Here is a 17,434-nt window from a genome sequence, read left to right as displayed (position 1 = left end):
CTCATGTTAAACATGTAATAACTGTTATTAAGCTACTGAAATCGTGGCATTTGATTGGCTGAGAGCAAATTTGTCATAGATATTTAGCATTTTGTTTTTTATAACACTTAAGTTGTATGCAACAGGGCCGCTTTACCAATCTTTACCAATTCATTAAGAGACGTAGTTTCCTTTGGATGACAGTGATATATCCATGGGGTTAAGGAGTCCGACCCCCATGATAAACTGAATTGTGAGGGGATTGGATACCCCCTTTTTTGATCGATAACAATTTGTATATTTTGATTCCTTGTCTGACATCAGACTTTGGGTTTTTAGGAAATTGAACATGGCATGGCTGAATTAAAAAAAAGGAGTTTACATAACTTATTGGGGGGAAAAGATCCTCTGTACGCTCCGATGGCTTTTATCGTAACTTTGCCATGATGATGTAAAGAGCAAATTGTATTTAATTTTTTCGTTTTTGTTTTTGTTAATTATATATATAGGCCTAACAACCAAAGTTTTATTTTGTATTTATATTATTTTATGTTCAACTTCTCTCTCTCTCGGAGAGGTAGGAAAGGAAAAATATAGTTTAGCACTGGGCAGTTAACCTTTATTATTTGATACCTGCACCCTGTTCATGGTCGGCATTGAAATTATTGTTCACACCATCGATTGAACGGAAGCTGTGAAACTCACTGAATCAATATTTGAACCAGAAAAAAAGAAAACAGCGCCATCTAATAATCATTACTGAATAACTCGAAAAACAGTATTGCCAGGCGGAAGTAATCTTTTCAGATTGGACAGCCTTGAAACCCAACAACAATACCAATAACAATAACAACAACAACAACAACAACAACAACAAAAGGATGGAAACGATTCAACAGTATTCCCAGCCGGGGGCAAGGGAGGGGCCAAATAGGGGGCCAAATTCGGGAGAAAATATTTAGAGGCGAATAAGCGCGGGGGGGGGGGGGTAAGGGTATAAGAGGAGTTTTTTTCTCAACAGGGGGGAGGGGGTAAGGAGCACTAATTTGTTTCTTCCCAATTCGTGAGAGAATATATTTAGCGCCGAATCAGCCAGCCGGCAAATAAGCGTGTGGGGTGGGGGGGGGGGGGGGGGGGGGGGTAAGGAGGTGTTTTCTCATGGGGTGGGAGGAGGGGTAGTGAGCACTAATTTGTTTATTTCTTGAGTGCCTAATCAGCTAGCAAGCGAATAAGTTGGAGGGGGAGGTATGTTTACTCAACATCAACCTACCCCCCCCCCCCTCTTGAGGAAAGGGGGAGGGGCCCGTCTTCATTTTTTCGTCAAAAAATGTTAAATTTACCTGTTTTTGGCCAGGGGCTGCCCCCCCCCCCTAGATCCACCACTTTTTCCTATAGGGGGTACTCCAGATGAGTAATAGAGATACCCCCTGAAAGGAGGGAAACAATTTGTCATTGACTCGAGAAGGGGAGGGGCATATTTGCACATTTAATTTACAATATATATAAGTCCCAATCTACAACAATGTCATAATGAAGATAGGAAAACTAGGGGAAAATGCACATACAAACCGGCAGTCAGGTGTGAAGAAAATGATTAAGATTGTGACCAATGACCACAACACGCAGGTACTAGTACTTGCTTGCAACAATCTTGTCTTTGTTCTCATTCAGCTATTCGATCAACTCATTTCTACACTACAACCGCATATTGGCATAGGCCATAAAATGGGGATTCCCCATGAGGTAATTATAAGAGCGCGCGCGCTCGCTCGATATATGTGGCAGTGGCCGTGGCCATCATAGACAAATGAATAGTAGTGGCATTACGTGCGCAACGATCCCAATGTCGCAGCCATTGCGTCATATTTTCAGCTAATTTATCACTATTGACGTAGAACCTTGATTTCCATCATCCAAGCTGCCAAGGCTGTACACAGAAATGACACTTTCGTGAAATAGGAAACCACCATTCCGCATTCGCTCTAGATCTGATCCGATCAGCACAGGAGCGCTGCATTGCATCACACGCATTTGTTCCAGGCTTCCCACCACCCCATAAACGCTACACATACAGTACTTGTGCATGCGGACGAACGAACGAGTGGTTTCCAAAATCGATGTAGCTGTATCCACAGAAAATTACCACCTGGTAAGTATGGGGATATCTTTCTTAAAACTGTACATGTATTTAATGTTATCTTTAATTACCAGAGAATCTGCAAGAAGGTTCTTGACTTGAGTATATGGGCTTCCAATTCCATGCAACTCCAGTAATATTCCTCCTCCTCATATCTTGTTATAACTTAGTAACTTGGTGTCTTTGCTTTGCCTTGTATAGACAGAAATAACCGTCTGATATGGGTCATTTCTTTAATAAAACTGACATTTGTTGACATTCCCCATATACAGACGGTACGCCAGCGATCTCGTACCGGCGTGGGGGTAATCTATAGCCAATTCTGGACATCTTTTTGTAATGTTGGCTCACGACATTTTCTCCCCCAATTTTCTTTATTTAGATCTAAGTTTCTGATCTATAAAGCAGATAGACAAATACTATGTATTTGTATATTCCTATCTGGAGTAATTACATTTTTATTTACTATTTTAAAATGAGAAATTTACGGACTTACTCTATTATGAGTTATCCCATTTTCGTCTCAGAACAATGAAACGGTACGTTCATGCACTCGAACTAGTAATGACATGACCCAGCGGCCGATATATTTCTGGGTCAACCTACCAAAACATAGCCAATGTCCAATCAGAGCACTCGTTTCGTGAGAGTTCGTTGGTCAAGCCGGGCTGACTCGTACGTATGTACGGTAGCTATTGGACGTTCGAAAAGAAAAAATGAATATTCATCAACTAAAACCGAAGATGGCTGACAACGGAGTTATTTGACTACGAGACTTTCTCGGATTAATCATTAATTTAGGATCTAAATGAGCAAGCTATAGATCGTAAGTCAAATAAGCTATATAGACCAATATGTTATTTTTAATTTTTTAATATAGATCTAGACTCTAATTATTGCAATATTGCAGCATTTATGAGGATGTAAAGAGTGAAAATCTTGTTGCATATCTCATTCATCTCGGTCCAGCCGAACCGAACCAATTGTTCCGTACAGTCCCCATAGGACGAACTTCAGTCTCTATAATCGAAGGTCTAGTGGAGCCAGACGTAGTCTCAGTGGAACAACCGACGATATAGAGAGACTGAAGCTTTTGGTCTATGCCTTGTATTGATTTTCTGGTGTGAGTGGAACCAGATGTAGTCTTGGTGAAAAAAGCCGCTGATTCAAAACCTTTTTTTGTCTTTGGCTGATCATCAACGAAACGGAGTTAAGTCTTTTGTCAATTCTGTTTGTTGCTTCGGCAGGCAGCCAGCAAGCCAGTGAAAGGGAATTTGTTTAATACAAATTTTATGGAAATGCAAGCATTTAAATAAACAGATCTTTGTTATTCCTAGCTCATCTTTACTGATTGAGGTGTCATATGAAAGGGAAAAAATGGACTTTCTAGAAATGTGATTTTCTCTTTGACATTCAGATACCGTCCGCCAAATGACTTTTTGGTACCGTTTCTTCAAATTTATTTTCATCACTCATGCATGAAATATGCATCATATGAAATGCATCAAATGAAAGAGGAGGATCTAAGCTTTACAAATATGTGTCATTTGTTAATTGTAATCGTGATTAAGTTATGATAATTCTCGGTTTCGTTTTTCTGGGCCGCACTGCACTGTATACAAAATAATTTTTAACAAAAACATAATTTAACTGATAAAACAATACCAAGTATTATTCATTTAGAAAGTTGCAGAAAAAGATGGGATATTAATTACATTAAGCTATTGCTTGATAGCGTGATAGCTCGGGGGAAAGGTAAGCTAGGCCAGGGGGAGGGGGCATGTGGTGATGACCAAAAATTAAAACCAAAAACTGGTGTTGAGGATGATGTTGATGATGACAATGAAAATGAAAATAAAAATACGCTGATGTAAATAACTCTGACACCAACACATTATATAAGTATACAGGAGTTATAAAATATAGTGATGGATATTTTATAGGAAATTGAAAATAATAATGAATATTAATTCAGCACTGGGAAAAGATCAAACAATGTACTCTGAAAGAAATGCTTTCTTCTTATTGAATTTAAGGTTCTACATGATTTTATTGAGACTGGGAGATGCATCCCATTTTTTTTTTGGTCTATGATTTACACTACTGGAAAGAAAAAAACATACAAAAACCGTTGAAGCGTCCTCAAATTCGCACATATTTATACAATTTGTATGCATGAAATCTAGGTCTTGAATGCGAAGTGTGAGAAAACACCCCCACACTTACAATCCCCTAATTCTGTGGAGAAAGGGTGTATTAACATGAAACTTCAGAAAAAGTTAGATTAAATTATGTTGATATGCACCATGAAAAAAAGGTCAGATTAGGGTTCTAAAAATGTCTAATGACAAGGAATTATAAGGAAGAAATTTTGGTAACTGATGTTTGCTTCGTCAGTGCCCTGAGTAGAGCATGTGTATCATTTGAACCACTGAAGTGAGGAGGTCACATGAGCAGAAGTCGGTATCTTGTTTAGCTTACCGAAGTCTGCCTTTAACACTGCAAAATATCAGGTGTTTAAAAAAACATTCTCCAGAGTAGGATTTCTTTTTTTTGATTATTTTTTTTGTGTCGAAATACCGGAATGTGAGAAAAATTGATGATTTTTGGTTATAGTGTAAATGCACTGAGCTAATGGTTAGGTTTCTACTAAGTACTATAGTCTTATTCAACCCTCGTCTCCATTGATCTCTGCTAGAACGAGTACTGAGAACAAGTCCAAGCTATTAATTTGCATGTGTCAAGTCAACTTGCTTTGCAACAAATTGGATTAGGTCTACTTCAATATCATACCTATATAATTGAAAGGGTTTGATTTAATTGAAGAAAAAAAAGACAGCATCTGGAGTACTAAGAACTGAAGTTTGAGTCTTCTCTCTATTGATTTCTTATCATAAACAGCCTCTGGAAAAGTGATAACAAAATTTGAACAAAAAAATTTAAATCATCAGGAGCGCCAGGAGTGTCAAGTCTGACAGACATGAGCGCTATGCAAGAGCCCGCTATTATAATTATTATGGTGAACTTTGTACATAAAAAGCATTTGCTGATGCCAGCACGTACACAAAAGAAATGCACTCATGCAAAGCCAGAGAGTTCAATGAGAATCCATATACGGGTACCGTATACTCCAAATAAGTAATAGAAATACCCACATGAAGGAGGGAAACAATTCAATGGGAATCCCTATAGGGGGTACTCCAAATGAGTAATAGAGATACCCCCAGAAAGGAGGGAAACAATTTATCATTAGGGACTTTTCGATTTGCATGTTGACATAGTGGACTGCTACGTGTGACATCCTTTTAAGGCACTGGCGGTATAAAAGGATGTCACAAGTAGCAGTCCACTATGTCAACATGCAAATCTAAAAGTCCCTATTGGCTGGAGAAGCAGGACACCTTTGCACCACATAATTCCTATTTGTTTACAACATATAAAATTCCAATTTACAACATATAATGCAGAATATAATAACTATTGGAAAAATTGCAGATAAAAAACTGGCAGTCAGATTTAACGAAATTGATTAAGATTGTGACCAATGACCACAATAGCAGATACTCGATTACAACTGTGGCTGCAGCGAGGTCGATATCAAATAAATAAGTCTAAACAAAGGCTTCTACGGGAATCTGTAGCTTTAATGCGGTGGTCACAACCTGTCGTACTCGCAAGTGCGTGCTGTCTACGTGCAAAAACGTGGACAAAATTTGGGTATCGGTACGTGGTGAGTACCGCCTCCGTACGGATTTGGGAGAAGGCAGACACACCGTAGCACTTTTAGTGCAGGAGGAACTTTCGCTGCTTTCGGGTTGTGGTCAGGCTACCGATTCACCCCCAGTGAGTGTGACGTGCGTTGCCGGTACTCCCTCCCTGCCGTTTCCACTCCATCCCTACCTTATTTAGAAAAATGTGGCAGCCATAGCCTCCCAAAAAACAGTACGGACTAAAAACACGCACGGTGGGTTGTGACCAACGCTTCAATGATTTGAGTGGTAACCATTTCATTCCGTTTCATTCCGTGAAAACTGTGGATAAATCACAGATAAAGAATCATAAATACAAGTACATCATAGCATTGACTCGTCAATATAGCAATAACACAGTCTCTTTGAGAAACTCGTAAAATAATGTAAATTGTGTCATGATCTTCATAACCTATTAACATAACCCCAGTCACTATTCTAGTCCATCTGCATTATGGCTTTACAATACATAAATACAAACTCACAATACAAGTGTCTTAACTAGACTTCACTATAGCTTGTTTAAACAATTAACCAGACAATAATAAATTCCAAATCTCTACTTAGTGCTTCAGCACTCTCATAATATATCTTCAAATTATTAGCAGTATCTTTACTGTTATCCTTTTTCTTAATATAAAATCAAATGTACATAATATATCATAACAGCATGGGCTTGCATGTATTACATACTAACATCAACATCTCTCAGTATGAAGTTCAAAACACACACACTAATTTACACTTTATGTTTCGACAATTCATAGAAATACATTAAATATATAACAAAACTAACCTCTGTGCCTGACTTAATGACAATATTGTAGCTAACCAGTACGCTACAATTAGTTATCTTGCAGAAAACGTAGAGGGCGTAGTAAGCTTTTGGGGCATAAGAGCTCAGAGCGCAATTACGGACGCACCAAGCGTAAAGCAGCTCTCGGAGACAGGGCCATCAAAATATTATGACTTTAATCGATGCTCTAGCAAAAAGGAGATTCTTGAACCTCAGCACAGCCATGTTCATGTAGCCTTCTGAGTGTTTAATATCAAGTGAATAGCAATAGATGGCGCTATACTAGGCACCTTGCCTGAGGAAGTGCTATTACAAATATATATGTATTCATGTCATGCATCAATAGTACAAGAAACAAATGACTTGAGTGATAAAGTATTTACAAGTGCACTGTCACAACAACAACAAACATGTCTTTGTTCTCTTTCAGCCATTCAATTCATTTCTACGCTAGCCTACAACTGCATATTCGCATAACCGGAATGCCATTAAATTTGAGGGGATTCCCCATGAGGTAATTTTAAGAGCACCCGCACCTGCATGATACATATATAGGAAGTGGCAATGGTCGGCCATCATAGACTATGTTATAGACAAGTAAAGTAGTGGCATTAAACAATCCCAATTTTAGCTAATTTCTCGCTATTGACAAGGAATTTTGATTTTCATCATCCATGCAAGCTGCCAAGGCTGTACACAGAAATGATACTTTCGTAAAATAGGAAATCACCATTCGCTCCGATCCGATCCGCGCAGTAGCACTTCATAAGTTTATTGCATCACACGCATTTGTTTCCTTCTTCCCACCATCCCATAGTATAGACACTATACACACACGCTTGTGGGCGTTTGGAGATATTATGCTCATGTGACCTAGCTATAATAATAATAATAATACATATGATTTATAAGGCGCCAAATCCACTTGACAGTCAAATGCTCAAGGCGCAGCTTGTGCAAAAGATGAAATACTTATATGATACATTTATACAAAGTGCGATAGGAAAGGTACAGACATGAAAGGTAATGGTAATCAATTATAAGCTAAATTAAACAGATATTTCTTAATGCTATGACACGTTGACGTCATACGACTCCAGTGGCTAATTCGAACTAACTTATTAAAGGCATCTTTTAACAATGTTAAATCTGAGATACATTGTGTTAAAAAAATTGCGCTTCAAAATGATCACGAAGTGCCTCAAAAAAGTAAAAATCTGTGAGTGACCGGTTTTACCATACCGTACTCATTATCCCCAATGGACTGTAGTGTTATAAAAACTGTTAGAAAAACGCCAAATTAAATTTCAATTTCCACTCATAAATATCTTGATTTCAGACAGGCGATCGGCTTGTAAAAGTCATGGGGTTACTGACTGACCTAAAGGTTTATGATTATCATTGCAGCATAAGCTAAATCATGGATTTTGTTTCAGAATCTGAGATAAAGTTACCCAATCCCTTAAAGATTAGGCCTATAGAGATTTTGATTTATTTTATTTTATATCAATTTATAAGCACTTCCATCCACTGGCGTACTGGTGGGGGAGCTAGGGGGGCGCCAGCCCCCCAAAATAAAATGAAACCATGACTTATTTTTAATTCCATACAGGTGATTTATAAATGTTCGTGATAATAACATGATTTTCAACAAAATGTGCGTTTTTCCATTTCTGTTGCAAACTGACACATTCGCAAATAGCTAGGAAGAGCAATGTTTTTAATAGTCACTAATGGGCATTAGTGGCCACTAACAGTAACACTAGTAGAAACCTTTCCAGAAGCTATACTGCGACAAGCACTACCGGGAGATAACATGCAACCCACCACTCGGGCTGTGCATGCACAGATTTGCGAACGATCGTTCCATATACGTACATGTACATCGTCACGCTCAGTGGGGAAACTGAATCCAGACAAGGATTAACGGTACACGAATCGCCTTCTTTCTCTGATAATTTAATGAAACGTGAAAGCTACCGCGCTACGCGCGGTATGAGCGAAAATGATTTCAGTAATAATTAAATGAAATGGCAAAACTTCCTCGCTTCGCGCAGAAGGGCGGGGGGGAGGGGAAACTGAATTCAGACAAGGACACGATACAATGAATCGTCTTTTTTCTCTAATAATTTAATGAAACGTGAAAGCTTCCGCGCTACGCGCGGTATGAGCGAAAATGATTTTAGACAAGGATTAAGAGTAATAATTAAATGAAACGTCAAAGGGGGACGGGGGGGGGGACTGAATTCAGACAAGGACACGCTACAATTATTAATCGTCTATTTTCTCTAATAATTGAATGAAACGTGATAGCTTCCGCGCTTCGCGCGGGAGGGGGGGGAGGGGGGGACTGAATTCAGACAATTAGAACACGTTATAATGAATCATCTTCTTTCTCTAATAATTTAATGAAACGTGATAGCTTCCGCGCTTCGCGCGGGATGGGCGAAAATGAATTCAGACAAGGATTAAGAATAACGTCAAAGCTTTCGCGCGGGAGGGGGATGGGGGAACTGAATTCAGACAAGGACACGATACAACGAATCGTCATCTTTCTCTAATAATTTAATGAAACGTGAAAGCTTCCGCGCTTCCCGCGGGATGAGCGAAATTGAATTCAGACAAGGATTAAGAGTAATAATTTATTGAAACGTCAAAGCTTCCACGCTTCGCGCGGGAGGGGGCGAACTGAATTCAGGCAAGGATTAAGAGTCGGGAACAGTACAATGAATCGTCTTCTTTCTTTAATATTTAAATAAAACGTCATAGCTTCTGCGCTTCGCGCGGGAGGGGCGTGCGAAACAAGAAGAGTCGAGAATGGTATAACGGATCGGCTCCTTCCTCTAATAATTTAATGAAGTGTCACAGCTTACGCGCTTCGCGCGGGAGTGGAACAACTGAAAAATAACTTAGTTCCTGGCCCCGGATTTATAGGCTTAAATTAGTAGATATTGGGGCATTAGTGTTAATATATTTGTCGGTAATTGGTGGCTAGTTTTGTCAGTTAGCGGTGGCCTCTACAACCCTCCTACCCCCCCCCCCCCTGAACGTCTAATCAATCAGAAGGCCTCTTTTTTTCCAGGAAGTGCCGGTGGACATTAATGCGCCAAATATGGTTCTCAAATTGCAAAAGATCTCTTGGAGGGGGTAGGAGAAAGCAATTTTATGTCATATTACTCCAGGAAGTGCCTGAAAATGCGTCTAATGTGGTTCTAAAATTGCAAATGCTTCCTACTCAGGGAGGGGGTCAGAACCCCCTTCCAGACCCACCCCCGCTTGGTCGCTCTGCTCCCTCGCCGCTAAAGCCTCGCTCTGTCGCTTTATCGTTTTATATATATTTAACCCCATGCCATTTTGTGCCCCCCCCCCCCTCCGGTAAGATATTCCTGAAACCGCCACTGTTTTCCCATACCCCTTGAGCTTCGGGGATCCGCCCCTTGACCCCCGTCGGGGCTTTACCCCTAGACCTCACTTTGACAAACGTTCAGCCCCCCCAAACGTTTTTGCTCATTACGCCACTGCTTCCATCCATTTATAAGCAGTTCCATCAAGTTGAAGTATTGTCTTCTATATGATACATATATAAAACTCGTAACTATACCGTAAGTAATTAGTATACGGTCACCCAGGGGTCATTGTGTGAGCGTTTGCAGCACCATGCGCACCACGGCCGCCACGCCTAGCATATCGGCAAAACGGCACTCAAGTTCCTGGCCACTGCACTACGGGAGTAATTTCAGCAGTATTCGGATATGTCAGGCCAGGCCCACCCCTGCAAGTCAAGGGGCATACTGTATTGCCACTTTTGTTATTAGAGTATGGCATATTTAGTGTCAGATTTGTGTCATGTTTGTGTGAATATTATTTGATTATGTTTGAACCGTAAACATCTGATGAGATCATAGCCGTTTTTTTTTAGTTTTTTTAATCCTGACATGTTACATTGTAATAAGGCTGCAATTTTTTTTTTTTTTTTTTTTTTTTTTGCCAGCGCCTGGCACTGTCCAGGCCGACGCTCACCCGTTCAATTCAATTCAATTTTGCGATCACTAACGGGACAACAAACTAGATGAACAGAGGACATGCCTCTACAAGGACATTTGGCCTTATTTTTTAGTTCCCTATTTTCATTTTCTTATATATTGCAAATGCTTATCATTATATATACCTTTGTATTGTTTTTATTGAAAATGGAAATGAATAAAATGAATTTGAATTTGAATTTGAATTCAATTTGCATAGTAAACAGCAGAATTCCCTTTTTTGGGGGTAAATTACAGGATTTCTTGCTGGGGCTATCATTCATGTACCTTTCCAGCGGACTGAGTTTCTGTAGAATAAGAAGGACATCTTGCACCATGGATGGATTCTACCTTCTCTATCTGCTCATGATCCTCCTGGTGAGATCTGGTGATGTTGAAACCAACCCTGGACCAGACAGGTCAGTCTATATGTATTTGAAGCTTATTTCCTGTTCATTATTGCCACAGTAATGAGCAGTAGGGATATTAAGTATTTTTCTTAGTAACATCACAAACATGCATGCCAATTTTTCTTCCATATTCAAGTGCACTGCTCAATGAGGTATAAGTCTTGTGTCTGTATGCTTCAATATACCTTTGAATAAATCTCATCAGTACATGTAGCTTCATGAAATCAGATAGGTATGCTTATGAAGCTGCAGGTATTAACAGTGCTCAACTGTAGGAGCTAGTGTACATATTTGTAGGCTCAAGTAGTTTATTCTTCCATGTAGTTGTCGTTGTCTGTTTCGCCCAAAGGCTTTTTAAGAACTGAACTAAACTTACTAAGTATGAAGATAGGTGGGTACAGTAAGGGTTACAATATAATAAGACTTATAAGATACTTAGTATTTAAGATATGCTTGATAAAATCTATTTTTTTAATTACAGGATTGTCAGTGAGAGAGAATTCTTTAAGCTGTCCAAGCAAATTGATCCTAGCTACTACAAAGAGGTGGGCATTAACTTTGACATCCCAAATGCAGAGCTCGGTCAAATCGAGAAAGAGAGCCAAAATACCAGTGATGCATTGATGACTGTGTTCACAAGATGGAGAGACAAACAGCCTCAAGGCACAGACATCAGGGCTCTTCTTGCAGAGGGATTAGAAAGAAGTAACTTAGGGTCCCTCTCTGGAGAACTTCTTGCTGGCAGTCTAGTCCCAAACAGGACAGGTGAGAATAAAAAGGAATCATGTCGGCTGCCTGCAAGAAGGCCCTTACTGCCATTGATAATGTATTGCTCTTGCAGGCAGCCAACAAACACTGTTGTGACACTTCCTCGTTTGGTACAAATAGGGCTATTTTATAGCAGGACATCCCAGTAGACAAACAGCCCACGAGACTGATACTGCCGGTTTGTTTAACCCTTAAAATAGTTGTCAGTTGGAACACCCATGAGAATGACATGTCAGTCTCATGGGCTGTCAGTCTTTGGGTCGTTGGTCTCATGGACCTTCTAACAACTTTTCAGATGGTTTGCTAGACAGATATTGTCTGTCTTGTGAGCTGTTGGTCTCATGGGCTGTGGCCATTAAAGATACTATGTCCCTTTTGCAGCCAACATCAAATTCTGTACAACTTTGCAAGAATTATGAATATGTCACGTATGTCCTATGATTCCTATCTGTGAAATTTTAACGTTAGCAGTGTCCTTATATTCAAATTATGCAAAGAAACCTGTTTACTTGCTAGACTTCACTGTCAGACACTATTGAGTGACTGACTGGCTTTTTTTCTTCTTTGGTAATAACATACATAAAATGAGCTGTAAAGGTTACATGTGCATTTGTCTACATCGATAACCCACTTTTTGTAATGGCCAAAATTAAACTAATTGAATATTTGCACAGCAGAAAAAGTACGACCATTCGGTACAATGGTCTGAAAATCAGACTATTACTTACTGGCTCTATAGCTCCTAAGTCGATTCGACAACTAGTAGTCATTATTTTCCCACTTATAGACATTTTCAAGCCCCCCCCCCCCTTTTTAGGGAAGTTCTAAATTAGTATTATCTTTCAAATGCCGTTGGAATTTAACCTTTTAATTTTTTTGGCCTACAAATTGGACATAGTACCTTTAATACATGGTTACAGACCCACTAACTTAGTGGTTGTGTAGTAAAGGGAAATGATGATGATGAAATTAGTTTTACATGAAGCTGTACAAGGATTATCATTCAAATTTCTTGGCATTTCAAGCCCAGCCACTTTCTGACCATTTTTTTCAAGTCATGCTCATCTTTTGACACCAAGCTTATGAAAATTGTACCACTACAGAGTCGTTTTATCTTTTGTGACCTTATAATCTCAGCCCCAAAATGGAATAATTTCTGATTTTTGTGTACAAAACAAAAGGAAATCTACATTTTTCTCATTTCTTTCTATTTCAAGTGTAATTGTTCTTTGAGCTATAAAATATAAGCTTTATATGGTTCATCACTATTTCCATACTGTTAAGCGATGGAAAATAATGATATTGACATGTTACTTATGGATACATAAATATACATATGTATATACCTTCATACCTAAAGACAAATTTTAATGAGATAAATAAAAAGGAAAACAAAAATACATGTCATGCATCAGCAATAGTATACATGTATGATATGCAGACAATAAGTTATTATCTGTTCTCATTTAATCTTGAAAAGTTGACAACAATAAATACATCAGAAATTTGTTTTTATGTTCATGTGTATATGTTATGATTATCCTAAACAAAAACATTTTAATATTCGGAAGAAATTATCACCCTTTTAAAGGTGCACCTGTTACAAGGCCAGGATCACAGACCCAATCACTTTCTCCTGACCTGATCAAGAGATGTGCAGATGATTTCAAATTCAAGTACCGGACAACTTTCTGTAAGATCAGAGATGATCCTCTCGACCCTGATTCCATTGTACCATTCACAGACATGTACACAAACCTTGTCCTGGAAGAGGAATATCGGAAAAACCGCAAGCGACCACTTGAGTACAGTGATCTCTTTAAACTCGAAGTCAATGGAGAGTTCCCCAAGAGGATCATGGTTCAGGGAGAGGCTGGGGCTGGAAAGACAACATTCTGTGCTAAGATTGCCTGGGACTGGATAAATGACAGTCCTGCTGTCCGAAAGTTTGTGTGGGTACTTGTTGTCCCTTTTCGTGAAGCCGAACAATACACGATCGGTGAGATTGCTAAGTCATATCTCTCCAAGGACAACCCAGCAACAGCCTGCCAGATCACTGAGTACATCCGATCAAATCCAACTCATGTATTCATTGCATTTGATGGATTAGATGAGTTTAAGGGCAAGGTTGTACAGGAAGGGGAAGCTGGTTCAAAGTCTGAATGTCACCAGCCAAAGTCTGCTGATCAAACCAAGGCAAGATCAGAATCAAAGATGAACAAGAATGAGCGGCAAAAGTCAATGCAGCCAAAGTCATCAAGTGCCACTTTGCAGCCAAGAGTCAACAGTGCAGAGGCAAGTGGAAGTTCTTCAGAGAGAGGTGACATTGCACTTACAGACATTCTTCGTTCAGATGAACTTGCCACTTGCCCGGTGTTGGTGACAAGCCGCCCATGGAAGGTCACAGAGATAAGAGATAATGATAGTCTGAGAAAGCTGTACACTTTCATTCATGTGGAAGGTTTTAGCAAGAATAGTGTGGAGCTTTACATTCACAAGTACTTTCCAGAAGATGTGGCCAAAGCAGGTCAGCTTATCCAATTTACCAAGGACAATGACATCATATCTAAGAATATGGCCCCGTATCCTATCTACATAGCTATGCTCTGTCTTATGTGGAGAGAACTTAGTGACGAAAAACAAGAAAAGTTGAAGTCATTACAAACTTTTTCTCAAATATTTGATGAAATGTTTGAATTCTTGAAGGTGCATTATGCTCAGAAAGAGATCACAGATTTAGACAGCCCATCTTTCCAAGCCTTTCGCTGTCGAATTGAGAAGCTCATGGAACCAGTTGCCAAAGTTGCTTTCATCGGGCTACAAGAAAACATCCTTAGTTTCAAAGAAGATGATTTTGAACAGTGCTCCGACTCCATTGAAACAGCTTGCAGAGTAGGGGTGTTGTCTCAGGAGAAAAAACTGTCATCTATATATGATAAGAGCAATCCGTACCTGCAGTCTACAATCTTCTTTCCACACAAACTCTTTCAGGAGTACATGGCTGGGGTTCATCTTGCTGCCCTGTATGAATTAGATCCCAATGAATTCAACAGGCTGATTGAGCAAGTAGTGCTGCCTAGGAAGGAAGAGTTTAGGTATCTCCTGTACTTCACTGTGTCACGGGACAAAGCCATTGCAAACCATGTCATGAAATGCATGTTACAGGGTGGCACCTTAGACAACGATAAGATGGATTTCTTGGTTGATGTATCCTTTGAGAGTCAGGACCTAGATGCGGCAGCCTTGTTGAGGGGTGGAATGTCATCTCTGAGAATATGGCCAGTCATGACAGCACACACCATAGCAGGTTATGTATTCACTGGACTAGGTGTATATAAAGATGTGGTAAGTTTGATATCTTACATACATTTATTATAATTTAAAGGGGATGTCCACTCTGATATTAAGTTGGTTTGAATAGAAGCAGAAAGTGTGAAAAACAGGTCAGTGACAGTTTCAGCAAAACATTATTAAAATGATTTCAAATTCAATTTTTTTCTTCCCTATTTTAAATCAGATATTGCTCAAACTTTCAATAATTTGTTTCTCTCCTTTTCCTGCTTTAATTAAAATCAACTTAATATCAGGGTGGACTTCCCCTTCAATTGCAAACCCAACAGGCATCTTCAGGCACACATTTTTTTCTTAGGAATGGCTACCGGTATTTAATGTTTTTTTATTTATCCATTTATTCATGGTATTAACCAAAATATGATTAGCAGCCAATGGCTGAATTGTTCACACTTTACAAGCATGTTTTAAAATTACATAAAGTACAATACTAAATATGGTAAGAATATCCAAAAGCCAGATGATGCTCACAGTACATAGAACACTGTAGATTAAATAATTTAAGAAAAACAGAAACAGAATAAATATAAGTCATGAAACATAATTCATGGAGAGAATTAAATCACACTTTTGATCAATAAATTATGTCCATTGTTCCCACCATTCTATCCATCCCCTTCCACCCCACCCCCCCCCCCTCTCTCTCTCTCCCTCTCCCTCTCCCTCTCTCTTGCCTGTGGGTTGTCGGCAGATACATCAATAATTTGGTTACAGATATTTGGTTTAATTCAAGGTTTAAAGTATTTATAATAAATTCAAAAGAGAATATAATTTTAATCAACGGTATGAGTATTAAAAAGAGTAAAAAAAAATATTGCATAATTATAAACCGTCAAGTTGGTCAATATTGATAAAGTGCATCAATTTTTTTTTGCAGGGCTTGAATGGAGTGTAAAATTGTACATATGGTATAGTAATCTAATTAACACTAAATAATGGACAATAATGACAAGATAAACGCATTAAACTGAGGTTAATGGGATTTTGCTGGTAGTTTTACCTAAGTATATTGCACAACAAATTTATTTATGGCTCCCTTCCCCCCCCCCCCTTTACTTTAAATTTAAATTCAAGAGCCTATGATGAGGTAATGGAGAGCACTTCTTTTGTAGCGCTCTGTTTTACAAAAAACTTCGGACTAGGTTTGGCCATTTCGCAATGATCGACAATATAAAGTTGATCGCAAGGGAGGAAGCCCGTGGTGAAAGTTTGATGATGGGCTGGGCAATCTTTTGCCCAAACTCGATGCTAGTTTTTCTCTCCTTTCATTTAGAGTAGGTAGTTCCAATTCTCAGAGAGCATGTTGGTATTACATTAGTGCAGTCCAAGCACAAGGCAGCACACTCATTTTTTGAATATTTCAATCTGATTACCTTGGTGTTCAGTTAGCCTAGAGTGCCAAACAGGGGCACAATATTCTACCTTTGGCCAAACGTAAGAACAGTAGACATATAATAGATCATTTGCTGGAAGTTTGAATCTGTTTAATATTCTGAGCATGTATAGTTTTGTGCTTGCTCGCTTGACAATATCATTCACATGATATGAACATTTCAGATCAGTTTAACCAGTATTCCAGGTACATGGAATTTTAAAGGCCCACTGCACTACTTGTAGCTACTTGCGCCCTCTATATAACAAACAATGCCTAATCGGTGACCATTGGTCCCCCATGATCCTCTTTTTCTTATGTTAACTGAGAGCTGAGTTGATGAGATAACCACCTGTCCAGTGACCTTGCAGGACGTTCTAATCCCTCTTGTAAACTATGGCAGATAAGCTTTAATATGCCTACTTTCATGCACTCTCTTACATCCATGACCTTATACCTGATTATCAAATCAAATAATTGTTTTCCCCCTTTTCAAACAACACATTTAAAATCAATGACAGATTATTTGTTTAATAAAAGTGGCATGGACATAAAGACCAAGCACTATAAAAAATCAAATCGTTAATATTTTATACACAAGACAACATTTAGGAGAGAAAGAAAGAGATGAGAAGGAAGCATTAACAAATTTGCACAAGTCTTCAAGGAGATGTCTTTAATACAATATTTTACACTAATAATATTTTTAAGTGGATATTCTCCCGGCAATGATGATTATTGACTTTCCATTTTTGTTGTAGTGGAGGGGAGGGGGGGGGGTTGATGTGAAACATACATTATGATAATACTTGAGCAGTATCATTTCATATACCCATCACTATAGGCATAT

The 17,434-nt window shown here is 38.9% G+C and overlaps 1 protein-coding gene across 2 annotated transcripts in view; it reads left to right on the top strand.

Annotated features, from left to right (window-relative positions):
• The first annotated feature begins 1,799 nt into the window (after positions 1-1,799).
• LOC105441716 overlaps positions 1,800-17,434 on the top strand; it is a 33,125-nt gene continuing 17,490 nt past the window's right edge. For both annotated transcript variants that reach the window (XM_030978021.1, XM_030978022.1), the window contains exons 1-4: positions 1,800-2,128; positions 10,942-11,102; positions 11,575-11,858; positions 13,453-15,206. In XM_030978021.1, coding sequence (XP_030833881.1) covers positions 2,063-2,128; positions 10,942-11,102; positions 11,575-11,858; positions 13,453-15,206 — 2,265 coding nt within the window. In that variant the 5' untranslated portion in view covers positions 1,800-2,062. The remainder of the gene's footprint in view (positions 2,129-10,941; positions 11,103-11,574; positions 11,859-13,452; positions 15,207-17,434) is intronic.

Source organism: Strongylocentrotus purpuratus, unplaced genomic scaffold (genome assembly GCF_000002235.5).
Source record: "Strongylocentrotus purpuratus isolate Spur 01 unplaced genomic scaffold, Spur_5.0 spur5_scaffold_1, whole genome shotgun sequence".
NCBI classification, from domain to species: Eukaryota; Metazoa; Echinodermata; class Echinoidea; order Camarodonta; family Strongylocentrotidae; genus Strongylocentrotus; species Strongylocentrotus purpuratus.
Note: the sequence above shows the minus strand (reverse complement) of the source record. Positions and strands in the feature narration are given on the sequence as shown.